Raw genomic sequence first — 14,231 nt, forward strand, 5'->3', positions numbered from 1 at the left:
TTGGTGATAAAGTCACTATATGAAAGGTGGAAAGCCACAGATGTGTGTTTCCGATGGCTCTATCATCCAGTTGAGTACAGAGGGTTTCTAAGTCATTCTGAAAGATAAACCTATTCAGGGAAACACAGAGCCATTAAGGTTGGAAAAGATCTCTGAGATCAAGTCTAACCATTAACCCTGACACCATCAGGTCCACCACTAGACCATGTCCCTTTGTACCACAGCTACAGCTGCATGTTTTTTTTTAAACACTTCCAAGGATGGCAATTCCAACACTTCCCCAGGCAGCCTGTTCCAATCCTTGACCACCCTTTCAGTGGCAAAGTTTTTCTAATATCCAGACATTAGGAAATCCCTATCCAGCTTCTCTGTATGCTGCATTGTAAGAAGAGTTTGATGCTAGAGTCTTCAAATGAGGAAGGTACAGCCCCTAAACAAAGGCACACATGAAGGCATAGGTGTGGAAGTTCCCAGTACACAGGAGAAGGAAACTGTGTTTTTCAAAATAACTCAAACACTCCACCTTCTCTAGTAGCTATGATAGACTGATGTATTGGTGCTCTATGGCTTTGCTCAAGACTGCTTTTCCTCTGTTTAGAAACATCACTAGAACAGGCTCCCCAAGGAAATGGTTACAGCACCAAGTTTTGCAGAGTTCAAGATGTGCTTGGACAATGCTCTCAGGCACATGGTCTGATTCTAGGGATTGTCCTGTGCAGGGCCAGAAGTTGGACTTGATGGTCCTTGTGGGTTCCTCCCAACACAGAATAGTCTATGATTCTGTGATAAATACTAATGTGATGCTCTGCCTGCTTGATTGTTGCCTTTTTGGACAGATTTTTTTTTTTTAAATGTCTTTGAGGTACAATGGTTTAGTAGTCTTTGTGGCCTACTTTGAACTCCAAAATAGAGACAGGATTAAAATTCCCTAAGCCCAGTATCTTTAGGAGAGAGTAGGTAAACAGCACATTCAGAAATGCAAATCTGTCTTAGGTATTTTAACCTAAGCCAAATTTCAGACATTCCCTGACATTACAGGTATTAGTGAAGCACTGGTAGTATGAAAATGCCCTTGGGTTCACTTTACTGTTCTCATTCACATTTGCCTTAAGTAGATATCAACATCTCCAGAATACAAAAAAATAATGGCTTTTCCAAACAGAAGTAAAATTATGAAGATAGCAGTTAGGAAAATAACCCAGTTTCAGCTGAAATCTCTAATTCAGTTCAGATCTGCTCAATCTCTAGATTTATTGCAAAACAGTGAAAGAAACAAACTGCCCCAGAATTCCTAAAGAGGAAACAGCAGCCATTTCAATGTGAAACCATCTGAAGGTGTGGTCTTCAGAAACTGGACTTTAACACTCCCAAAGTGTAAAGTTGTTAACTTAGTGCTATTTTGGCTAATTCCCAGTAATTAATATAACTCTTTATGCTCTCATCACTGAAATTCTACTTTCCTGCTTGGCATTTGCTCATCCACTTGATCAAAGGCACAATTTGTGACTCAGACTTCAAAGTAAGAATTTGTTTATTTGCTGTAAAAACACCATTACTCTTTTTAGCCTTTTCAATGTCATGTAATCAATTATAGGAATTTTATTAAGTCTATTATCAGGTTTAATGATCCTTCTTTTTTTGGGTGGGGAAGCAAAAAATTCAGGCAGATACATATTAAAACTGTAGTGGGAGGAAGGCTTTGAAAAAATCAGCTTTGTCCACTTTCTTTGAGAATGAATGTGGTCATTTTTTACAGAAAACGCTTTAATCTAAAAAGTTGACTTCTAGCTCTTATCTATGTAAAAGCCTCATTCTGTTCATATTTGGAAGATAGATGCAATTTGGTGTTCATGAATGTGTTAGTTAAAAAATTGATTGCAGTTTTTTTGGCTTATAGTTTCTGTAAGTTTTAATAGAATAAAAGCTGCCCAGAGTGCTGCCATTTCAGTGGGCAACTGAGATCCACTAGACTCGATAATATTCAACTGTATTTCACATTGCTTTTGTTCAGGGGGAAGAGAACCCACCTTTCAGGAGCAAGAAAAAAAAGAAAATCTGTTCTTAAAGTCCATGTGCAACAAAGAGGAGACAGGCAGTGCTGTGCTTCTGCTCTCTAAGCAGCCAAGAAGCAAAATGATCCATAAGAGTGCAGTTGTCTTGTACAGGAGGGCATCAATCATTACACGTTCACAAATTTGGTACAAATTTGTACTCCATGGGTGGCTTGAAGGATTAATAAGATCCATGTGTATGTGTAGGAATGGAAATAAGAGAAAGGTAAGACCAGGAGAAATACAGGAATGGATCCTGAAGGTAAGTCAGAAAAAGGAACAGGGAAAAGGAACACTGATTAACTATGAAAAAAAGAAACAATGTTATGTGAAAGGAAAGACAACACTGTGAAAACTCAAGTTAGTAAACAATACAGATCTTAAAAAAGCCACCTGAGTCATCAAGACTGCTGACTAATTTTTTGACATTATTCCAAATTGCACCAGCTTCAGTAGCAATTTTAAAAGACTATTAAAAAGCAAGTAACATGATCTTCTGAAATGGATTAAAGGGAACCAAATGACAAAAGGCATTTCCCATTTAAAAATATTTTTGAGAGAGATCTATCTTTTGAGAAGTCTCAGTTAGCCACTGATACCAAGATCAAAGAATCACAGAACCACAGTATGGTTCAGGTTGTAATGGACATTAAAGATCATTACATTCCAAGTTCCCTGCCATGGGCAGGGAGATGATGTCACACAATAATAAGGTTGTGAAGATGTCACATAATGACAATCTCAGAAACTCTTATTTAGACCAGATTCTTGAAAAGAGTTGGAAAGTAATAGCCAGTTCAGAAAGATTTCTCTTTTAAATGTCAAAATTCTGGTTTTTTCACAGCTCCATAGTCCACAAAACTACATTACAGCAAGATTAAATAAGAGCTATGAGAAATAGGAATTTAAAACTTTTGGAAATAGCTAAAGCACTTCTTGGTCAGGCTGCCAAGATACTCTTTCATAAAGTTTGACTAAAGAGATTCTGTTCTCTTCATCCTGGAGGCTGCAGCTATCCAGAGCTCCTGGAACTGCAAACTGCTGCTTTCTTTTACACCTGGTACTGACAAAAGCCAGAACATTTCTGATGTGTCACATCATCAGATGTATAAACACATGTATCTTCCACTGAGTGAGTGAATTATCAGTATATTCCTCAGTGAAAAAGTATCCTGGAACTTTGGTACTTCATTTAAATTGTAGAATACATTCCCAAGTGTCAGCAGTAGCCAAAGTCTGACAGAAGGGCATTTCAGCTACTGAGCTTAGGGAAACAACTGGTGTTAAACCTGTCTGACATATCTGAGAAAAATCCCTCCTGTTACAGTCTGACTAATAACACCAAGATGCTTTATTGCACTTTTCAGCAGTAGGTCACAAAACACTTTGGAAAGGTGGCAAACATCATTACAGATACTTTACTATATTCTAGTACTTCTAGACTCGGAGAAAAGAAATGCAGAAGATACAAATCCTATGTTCACAGCATCTAGTAGTTATTCCATGGATTTATTGCATATATTTCATGTATTTTAGATGGGGGAAAAAACCCCAAAACCCTCTGTATAACAGTCCATCTCTCAGTATTTTTTATACTCTATGAGTATTTCACATGGCCAACATATCAAGGGAAAAACAACTCAGAAAATTACAGGGAAGCAAGGAATAACTAGTACTACGCAAAGCATTAGAGAAAGACAGCGAGAGAAAAGGATTCTTGGAACTTCCTATTTACTTGATTATATGTGAGAGACATGGTCAGGAATAGCTGCAATATGTCAGGCTTCACCCTACCCCCGCCCCCCCAGAAAAACCAAACCGAAAAGAGGCTCAGGAACAAGACTATTGTTAAAAAGAAACCTGCTATTCAAAAAGAAAAAAAGATAAATCAGCTAATTAATACTAATGGATAAAGCACCCAGTAGATAAGGAACACAGAAAATCTCCTGAAACAGCAATTCAGATTAACATTTGAAAAGTCCTTCAATACCTAGGAGGCCCGTGTAAAGTAAACAGGGTCCATAGCCTGAAAATATTTTCAAAGTCCTTTGAAAATTTCTGTCTTCGTCCTTCAGGCAAGTCTAACAACATGTAGTGCACTAGTAGATACTGTCAGAACTTGCTCTGCTTGTGTCTATCAGAGGACAACATTTATTTTGCCAAAAAATAAAGGATTGCAATGCCTGAGGTTTACTTTAAGTTGCTGAGATTTCTCCAATTAAATCACCCACCGACAGAAGCAATTTTATTTGGTTTCTTTTTTATTCTGTCAGAAGCTAGAAAGATAACAAGATACTGTCTGCAACTACATAAATCATGTGGAAAGCCATCAATCAGAAAGCCAAGGCAAAACATCAAGCACGCAGAACAATGGGTTTTGTGATGACAAAACCAAAAAAATGTTCTTCACTAATAACTGTTCTTCATTGTTACACTCAGTTTTTGTACCATTTTGGGAATTTCTTTAGAGTAAGACAAGGACTCAGAAGTGAAAGACATTCCTACCCACATGAAAATGAGACACAAAATATTACTCAAAATGCTAATCTATAAGCTTCTTATTTTGCCTTGAAACATAATGAAATAGAATCAAAATTCAGAGCTACTTTTGCCACTTCCTCAAGAGCAGGAACAGGCACAGGCACATTTGTGAGCTTTCTTTTTCTCTTTCTAATCCGATTGCATTTCTATATTAAAAAACATAGATTACAGATACAGATGTATCATATATGCTTATCTGCTGTTACAGTAGGAGACAAGAGAAAAGCAGTACATGATTAAACATGTAACAAGTGTTGTGTCTTAATGAAGCAACCTACTGAATATTCAGTGGAATCCACTGACGGACTGACTGCAGCATGGGGCTTTGCCAGTGACTGCATACTGAAAAGGAGAGTGGGGAGGGAAAAAGGACAAAACAAAACCAACTCCAAAACACAAAAGCTAGGAAGCTACCAGGGCAGTGATCAAAAGTATTCTTATAAGATCATTGCTACTGGGCTCAGCCATCCTGGGGATAAAAAATGCTTCATGCAGATTAGCTATACTTATGAAATGCAGTCAGTGTAAGCAAAGAAAAGGATGCAAGATTAAATTTTAGATGGCTCGTTAATATATTCATGCATACATTAATATGTCCTCTATATAACCCCAATTAATTTTGTAACTGCAAGAGAAAACTTCAGACTGCTGTTCCTGACATGTAACAAAACCTCAGCCTCTCTCAGTCATCCACAGCTTTTAAAGAGCCTCTGAAATGCAGCATCTTTGTGCAGGAAGAACAGCCTGTGCTGTGACACTGCCTCAACTCTTTGTCAAACCTCAGCCACAGAAATTAAAGTAAATTCAATCATTACTTTTTTTCTTCCCTATTTGAACTTCATCTCTATCATAGGGTTCTTCCTCAGTAATAGGAATTAAGGGATCTCCGCAGCTCTGGAAAAATAGATGTGGTTTCTTGCCCCAGACAGATTATCCCCCCAAAACACCAGGAGCTACATTTACACAGGACCATCAGGCACAGTAAAGCTGAAAGCTGTAGCAACCAGCTTTCTCTGTGCAAACCTGGTTCCCTGGAAGCTAGGGGTATTTACATTGCCTCGGCAGAGGACTTCCCTGCAATTGCTCAAACCTGGTCTAGTGGAAGGTGTCCCTGCCTAAGGCAGGGGATTGGAGTTAGACCATCTGTAAGGTCTCCTTCAACCCAAACCATTCTGTGATTCTATGTTTCAAAACAGCTACACAGGTCTGTGGAGTGGATTTCCTTATACTGTTTGCCAGCTCTGGGCAGCAATATCTCAAATTTATTTACAGGTTACATGACCCACTGCAACATCAGGAGAGTCTTGGACTTTGTTATTTTCACAGCACCCATGACCAGGGCATGACTGTGGTCCTTCATACAAAGTTCACGATCAAAAAAATAGTCCTGAAGTTTGTTGAATTGTGAAATGAGACTGTTGTATCTGAAAAAACAAAACAAACCCCTCCCCCCAAAAAAAGCGCTATATAATATTTTGACCTTATTTATCCAGATTGTCTTCAAAACTCAATTTTTATTGAAGTCAATGTTAATTCATGAAATAAATAGCTCTTGCCTAATTTACATTTTTAGACACAAAAAATTAGTCTTTATGACAGTTTCCAGGAAGCTCAGGCTAATACATTTTTCACAGAATCATTAATCATCCAGGCTCATCCTCAGAGCCTCTTTCTCCATCTTTGTTAATTTGTCGGACAAGCACAGCAACCACCGTAGTGAGGTCTGACTCACACCTGGACAGGGAAAGCTCCAGCGGTGGGGAGAAGCTGTTACATTAGAGACAGGAAAGGGCAAGGGACAGATTCCAGAAGCCTTCACAGGAATGACCTTCCTGCACTAAGGAGAATAAAAAGAAGAATGATGGACATTCAAGGGATACTACGCACTCACTAGGAGATAGGACTTGGGAAAGAGAGACATCTGCCTTGGAGCAGAAACAAAACATCCTTCCCACACTAGATACAGAGAGGCTCAAAGAATCTTCTGGTCACTTATGGTGTGAAGGCCTCTGCATCGGGTCCAGTCCCGTTTAATACCTTTACTGATGATCTGGATGAGGGGACCAAGTGTAAATTTGCAGATGACACCAATACAGGTGAGAGTGTTGATTTACTGGAGGGTAGGAAGGTTCCGAAGGGGAAACTGGTCAGGCTGGATTGATGGGCTGAGACCAACAGCATGAAGTTTTATAAGGTCCTGCCCTTGGGGCACAACAACCCCAGGCAGGGCTACAGGCTGGGGGAAGAATGCCTGGAAAGCTGCCCATTGGAAAAGGCCCTGGGGTGTTGGTCAGCAGCAGCTGAACATGAGCCAGCAATGCCCAGGTGGCCAAGGAAGCCAATGGCATCCTGGCCTGGATCAGCAATGGTGTGGCCAGCAGGAGCACGGCAGGGATTGTCCCCTGTACTGGGCACTGGTGAGGCCACACCTCAAATTATTTGTCCAGTTCTGGGCCCCTCACTTCAAGAAGGGCACTGAGGGGCTGGAGTGTGTCCAGAGAAGGGAAATGAAGCTAGGGAAGGGTCTGGAGCACAAGCCTGATGAGGAGTGGCTGAAGGAGCTGTGGGTGGTTAGCCTGGAGAAAAGGTGGCTCAGGGGGGACCTTCTCACTCTCTACAACACCTGAAAGGAGGCCAAAGTCAGGTACTGGTTGTTCTCTTCTCCCAGGCAAATGAACCTGGGCCACAGGAGATTCAGGTTGGATATTAGAATGAATTTCTTCATGAAAGGGTTGTTAAACATTGGAATGAACTTCCCAGGGAAGTGGTAGAGTCACCATCCCTGGAGCTCTTCAAGAAATGACTGGATGTGACACTTAGCACCATGGTCTAGTTGACAAGGTGGTGATCTGTCAGAGACTGGACTCGATGATCTCAGAGGTCTTTTCCAGCCTAAATGATTCTATGACTCAAGTAATGGGTAAGACAGGGCTTCCTGCCACTAAAAAAAAATTTTTAAAAATTATCTATGTGCTCTGGCATTGGGAGATGCAGTCCTCCTTCTGTAAAGCAATTTGTACAAATGCCAATTCATGGATAACCTTAACTTTGTAGACTGCTGAGCCCATTTGTTCCATGCAGAGATAGTTTTTCTCCTCTCTCCACTGGAAAGTCATTCCATCAATCCTGACTTTCTGCAAGCTGTCAGCAACCCAGCTGAGCTGCAAGACAACATCCTGGGACAGAAATAAAAAGAGTAATAGCCAGTGTGACCCCTTCCAGAAAATGAGGGTATCAAAGATAAAGTAACTGAAGATGATCATTACTGATCATTCCTCTTTCAAAGTAACTTAGCTTAGGATAGTTATTTACCTGGTTACTTGTTTTTGCTCAATTTCCACTGATGCTTACAGTTGAACCTGGCATTAAATTAGGAAATGGAGATAGCTGGAATAGCCTGATATTTAAAATGCTGAGACAACCAAGGAGATGTGAGATCCTTACAAGGATTTTTATTTTTCAGCTGATCTTAACAAAGTGGAGTACACTGAAAAACAAAAATAAATCTAACATCACAACAATACTAGAAAGATTAATTTAGGAGCCAGAGTTATCATTCATTTAATGAACACTGATTAGCTCTATTCCTGGGAGGAAGGGGAAGAGACACATGTTTAATTTAGAGACAGAACTTGTGCCTCTGATTTTGAAATCTGTGTTGAATTCAGATTTCCCAAAACACCAGGGATTCACAAGGCACTTTTTACTGAATTAGTTCTTTCTAAGGCATCTAAGAAAATTCTCAACAATATATTGTGAAGCTTTACAGATGCAGACCAAAGAATTCTGAGCTTACTACACCATCTCGTGTCAAACAAGGGGAAGTGCAAGAAGATTATTTTAAATTCCCTTTCCATTACACTAGACTTTTTTCCTTTAAGAGATTATTAAAAGGCAATTCCATCACCTCCATAAGTTGAAAAGAACATTTATTATCTTAATATGTCAACTCTAACAAAACTTCTGCAATGCTAGCATTTTCCCAAATGTTAATACATCCACGTAACTGAAAACTTTCTTTACAACCTCAGTGTTTGACATTCAAAGTTGCTTAAGCTGTTGAAAATTTTATCTTTTGCATACTAATAAGCAGATCAACCTTTATCAGGAGTTTGAAGCTTTCTAAAATTAAGCATTTTTCAAAACTAAGTTGACTGCACATGAAATGCTACAGGGAAGTAGAAAAGCAAAGTTAATGCAAAATACAATAAGGTGAAGAAGTGAAAAAGACACAGAAAATAAAAGAAGGTCTGGTTTGCAGCAAAACTGCTCTTGCTCATTATCTTCTGAAAGGGAGTAATCTGGCTAGTGCATACTAGATTTTAGGTACTTGGAAGATAAGAAAAACATGCCTACCTTCAACTTCAGAAAATCTGTTCACATTTCTAAACAGTATTTATCATAAACAGTATCTGTGTGCCTCAAAGAGATTTTCAGACTGTATGAGGATCACATTTCTTATTATTCAGCACATGAAACAAGTGCAAGGGTGTTGAAGGAAATAAGTTTTATGTTTTGGTTTCCAAAACAACTTCCTGAGGTAATCAATAATCATAGAATAATGGAATCATAGAAGGGTTGGGTTGGAAGGGATCATCTTGAAGACCATCTAGTTCCAGCCCCCTGCCATGGGCAGGGACACCTTCCACTAGACCAGGTTGCTTAAAGCCCCATCCAGCCTGGCCTTGAATATTTCCAGGAATGGGGCATTCACAGCTTCTCTGGGCAACCTGTGCCAGTGCCTCACCACCCTCACAGTAAAGAATTTCTTCTAAATTCTAATATCCAATCTAATAACAATAAGCTCCACTAGGGTGTTTATAGAGTACATCAAACCACACAACCTGAAATATGAAATTACTGCCAAATTCTTTAAGAATTTGTATACTTGAAAATTTAAGATGCACCTGTTGTATGCAAACATGGGCCATATCAGGTATTTTGAATCATGGATGTTAATAAATATAAGAACTGAATGCTTCCATTCTGAGTGTCAGAAAATGTTTCAAGAATCCCTGGAGTGTTTTACCTGGAGATGTACACAGGGGAATAGACAGGCCCATGATTTCTCTGCTTGAACTTCAACCATCCACAAAACCTCCCTCTGTAACGATGCAAGCCTGTTCTCAAACTGACAAGGTGGATTATGGATGCAAACTGAGATGTTCACTGAGAACTGGGGAGCAGGGTGATGCCAGCAAGCTGTCTACATGCACAGACAGGATGTAACACCTATGGCTTCCACAGATGGCAGTGAGCACTGGTCAGTTGTGAGGGCTGGAGTCACCCCAAAAGGGAAGTTTTATAACAGCATGATCTTTGCAGATTTCTTTCCAAATTAACAAAAACATATGGAAATAAGCAACTCTTATTCTGCCAAAGTCAAGTCACTTAGGAAAAGTGATGTGATTAGGATGGACATGTGGCTTGGTCTTGGGACAACATTTTGGTTCCAAAGCTTCTTAACTAGATTATTTTTATGCTCAAGCATTTTCTTTTTATGATATTATTTCAAAACAAATATTGGGTAATCATCCTCTCATCAGGGCATCATGCAGCCACTAAACATAAAAGACTGCTTCAAATCTCGCTAGAGACGTGCAGACTGGTGCTGCAGTCCCTACAGAGAATTTCAGGCAGTAAAATGCAGCCAGGCAGTGACTTAACCCCACCAAACCAGGCAGCCAATGTGCTTGCTGGCCTGGGTGAGTGGTCAGATGTACAGTCCTAAGGGCACACAGGATATGAAGTGATCCCTCCCTTGGTGTTAAGGAGACTTGCCAGTCTGACCATTCACAGACTCTAACAGTCACACTCCCAGCACCAGAAACTGCACCAAATGCATTCCTCAGCACTTGGTACAAGCAGACTCATGACTTTCATGTATACATATATTCCCTTTGCACTAAATGCTCTGACCTTTAACCAGAAAAGTGAGGCAGAACAAGTCAAAAGCTCTTGGTGGAGTTTCCTGACAGCATTATCCTGCTGCGATTGCAGTGTCATGAAATATTTAAATTGCAGGCATTATTTTCCAGTTAATCTTTAAGAATCCAGTATTTTACATTGCCCTAGGAAGGTGTGCTGTGGGTAGAGAAGCAGTTTTCACTATTATTCACTGCAGCCATGTTCACACAATACTGCTGAGAAGATGGCAGAATACTTAATAATATCAGGCTGTAGGTTGGAAAGTCTCTAATTCAAGACAATAACTAATTCTGACTAGATTTTGGAGTGTTCACAATGCTATTTCTCAACTATATGGAAATCACTATGACCAAAAGCTTCTGAACAGGGATTTCAGTCAACTGCCAACAGTAAAAGCGAGTCCAAAGCAGGTGTTTCAGATAGGAAGGGGAACACAATGCCATGAGCTCTAGCAGAAGAATTCCTCCAGCCTCCTGAGCTAATTCTCTACTGAAGGTTAAAAGATGGGACATAGACAGCAGGGGAAAGGAAGCAGGAACTTCAAAACCATTTGATGAGACAAACAGCTAAATTTAGATTAAATGACAGGCATGAGACTATTAAGTGGCAGATATAAGACACTGTGAATCTGAAGGAAAGAAGGGAAAGGGACAGAGTCAAAGACAAAAATCCTTGTGCTGAAGGGAGAACTTCTTAATATGGCAACTCTTACTGCCATATATATTGCCAATATGGCAGGAGACACTGATTTCCAAGAGGAAATACTATGCAGCTCCTGTTCTACCATCACGTCAGAAAACAGAAGCAGACAACAACTTTGTCCTGTTACAAGAGCAAATAAGACTGGGAGCTGTTTCAAGGCACTGTGCATATGTGGGGATACCCTCCATTTCACAGCAAGCTTTTTGACATCATTGCTACACCCTCAGCTTGGATTATGTAGCCTTACTTGAAAGTCTCCAAATGTGAAGAATAATATCTGGTTTCGACCTTCATGAACAAGAAACACCACTGTAATCACAATACTCAAGGAGTCCTAGAGGAACAGGGTTGTTTCCTTTCCAGGCCAGAAATTGCTTGGTCTGTGATTTTTCCCTGATGCTAGACAGAGGCCTCATGAAGGTAATCCTTTCCAAGTAACTACAGTGATAACCTCAGCACAAGAAGATCTATCACTGCTTGGTACTGTTGGCTTCTGCAGAAAAAGTCAGGTAAGTCACCCAGAAAATTGCTAAAACCTGAAAAGACAAGCATCATACAAACTAAACACAGGACCAACAAGAGCAGAGGACAAAGATTAATTTGCATGGCTATTCCATGAAGGCTCAATGAACACCAGCTATACTCACTTCAATCTTTAATAATAAACACTTCCTTTCACTTGTAACCACACTGTAAACACTGTGCTAGGCAAGCAATGCCCATTTCACAGGCTTTGAGCACCAGAGGGAGCAAAGCCCATCTGCCTTGTTTGCTGCTTAGATAATTGCTGGAATAAAACTATTACCCAGAACATCACTGCCTCTAGTAAAGAATATTATTTTTTCCCCCCTTCCCAGGCCTAGTAGAAACTAAAATAGAAAACCCATCATGCTAATCACTGCATCTATGCTCCTTCCACAAGAGAAGCTCTAGGAATATTTTCCAACCACTGCATTCTTATTAAAGGACAAATGTAAATTTTAAGGAATGGATTCCTTTTTGGTTATTATACGGGTTCAGAAGGGAAAGAAACATTTTTGCCCAACAAGATATATCAGAGGACACCAGACCTACATACAGCTAAAGCTTCTATATTTTATAAATAGTTGCCTTAGTTAACAGAAAGATATCTCTACAGCACTCTGAATTGCATCAAAACCCGCAGAAAACTGCAAGTGCTTGAGCAGCAAGGATATGAATAGAGGCAAATGAGCTCCCTTTTCAGACATAACTTGTGAAATTGATATAGCTTTCTGAGAGATGAAAAAACCTAGCTACATTTACAGTATTTTTTTAATTTCTGAACAAGTATCATCAGGAAGGGAAGTCTGCCATTTCAAAATCACCATGATATTGAGGCTGAGAACCAGCATTATTCCTTTCACAATGTACAGAAAACCAGGCTAATTTGCCAGGAATTATTTTTACTTGAGCAAAGGCTTCACTCAAAGCAGAAAGCTCACATCTCTACACAATGCTCTGTCAACTAAACTATCACCTGTTCCACTACATTGAGTCTTAAAGACCCATCACAAGAAAATCAATCTGCAATGATAGATTTCAGAAAGCAGCTTGTCTGTTTGTACAACAAAATAAGTTTCCCAGGCATTTCATGGTATGGGTTTTCTCGTATTTGAGGATTAAAGGCATGAGTTGTATGGATCCTACCTTCAAAGGAGAAATGTGCGACTGTAAGACGTATCCATGGACATTCTCTATTTGAGACAAGTTCTTCTCTGACACATGAACAAGTTCTGGGCCTCTCACTTCGTGGGTTAAACGAGGCAAAGTATGGTCATGTGGAGCATCCTCATCTTGATAACGATATTTCTAGAGGAAGAAAACATCAAGAAAGAACAAATAAGCTTTTAGAAGGTAATTCCTATATTTTAATATAATTGTGGAATAACAAAAATAATATGATACAGTAGACAATAATCATTGGATTTCCTAGTGTATTCTGGAGAGAATGAGTCATTCTTTTTTACCATTGTATCAAAGAGAGAACTGTAGTATATGTCACTGATACACAAGACTTTCACCATCAAATAGACATTTGAGATGACACACTGATAATGACACCTGATAATGAAGAAAAAGAGATGTTGATCAACTAAGCTGTAGTGTCAGATCACGTTTCACATCCCTGTGTATTAGGAAGCAGAGTTCTATAGCCCCTCTCTGCAAAATACTTGAGTTATTTTCCACACAGCAGTGTGTACTCTGATGCTGGAGAGCACACACACTCTTCCACAGAGGCACTGTCTCACAGAAGATTCCCCTGCAGTAAAGTTCTTTGCTTATACCCTTCTTCTCCATGGAGAGGCAATATGAGGGGCTTGTCCAAGATCCCAAATGAAGCTTGTAACAACAAGGAATATAACCCTAAAAATTAAATTAAATTACCTGATCTTTTCTGCAGCCAGAATGCTTTGTAAAAAGGTGCCATCCCCCCAGTTGTGTCCTGAGGAGGGGGCTATTGGATAGAAGCCTAAGATTTATTTGTATGGCCATATAAGAAAAATAAGTCTGAAGTTCAGGTACAAGAATATCCCAAATCAGACCTCTCCAAGCAGCAGACCTCTCTGCTGCTCATCCACTTCACTTTGACCACTCAGCTGTGGAGTGTTATTTCATTTACTCATTCCTCCTAAGGAAACCACCCCAGTGTATTCCTGCCTTCAATCTTATGTATGGAAATGTTTCAGCACTTGCCAATTATTTTCAGAATACACATGTGACATGATTTATTCTCTTCTTCTTTTCTGGGATATGCCTGCAGCCCTTCACATATTCACTTTTCAGATAACATAATTAATGAATATATGAAATGACTGGCACTAGCCAAATATTATTTGGGCAAGAAGCCATCAGTCTAATACATAGCACTCCAGCCAATGTCACATTTAAGGCTTGGCACACAGATCATTTAAGCCACAAGCAATCAATTATTTTTTTAATCGAGTGAGTACTCTTTCTAAAAAGACAACTACTCTGAGACATCCTCTT

General features: G+C 39.6%; 1 protein-coding gene across 3 annotated transcripts in view; it reads right to left on the reverse strand.

Moving 5' to 3' along the window:
* DLG2 (discs large MAGUK scaffold protein 2) overlaps positions 1 to 14,231 on the reverse strand; it is a 911,187-nt gene that overhangs the window by 529,794 nt on the left and 367,162 nt on the right. For all 3 annotated transcript variants that reach the window (XM_031066024.1, XM_031066022.1, XM_031066023.1), the window contains one exon: positions 12,891 to 13,052. In XM_031066024.1, coding sequence (XP_030921884.1) covers positions 12,891 to 13,052 — 162 coding nt within the window. The remainder of the gene's footprint in view (positions 1 to 12,890; positions 13,053 to 14,231) is intronic.

The sequence above is a fragment of the Geospiza fortis genome, unplaced genomic scaffold (assembly GCF_000277835.1).
Source record: "Geospiza fortis unplaced genomic scaffold, GeoFor_1.0 scaffold16, whole genome shotgun sequence".
Classification (NCBI taxonomy): Eukaryota; Metazoa; Chordata; class Aves; order Passeriformes; family Thraupidae; genus Geospiza; species Geospiza fortis.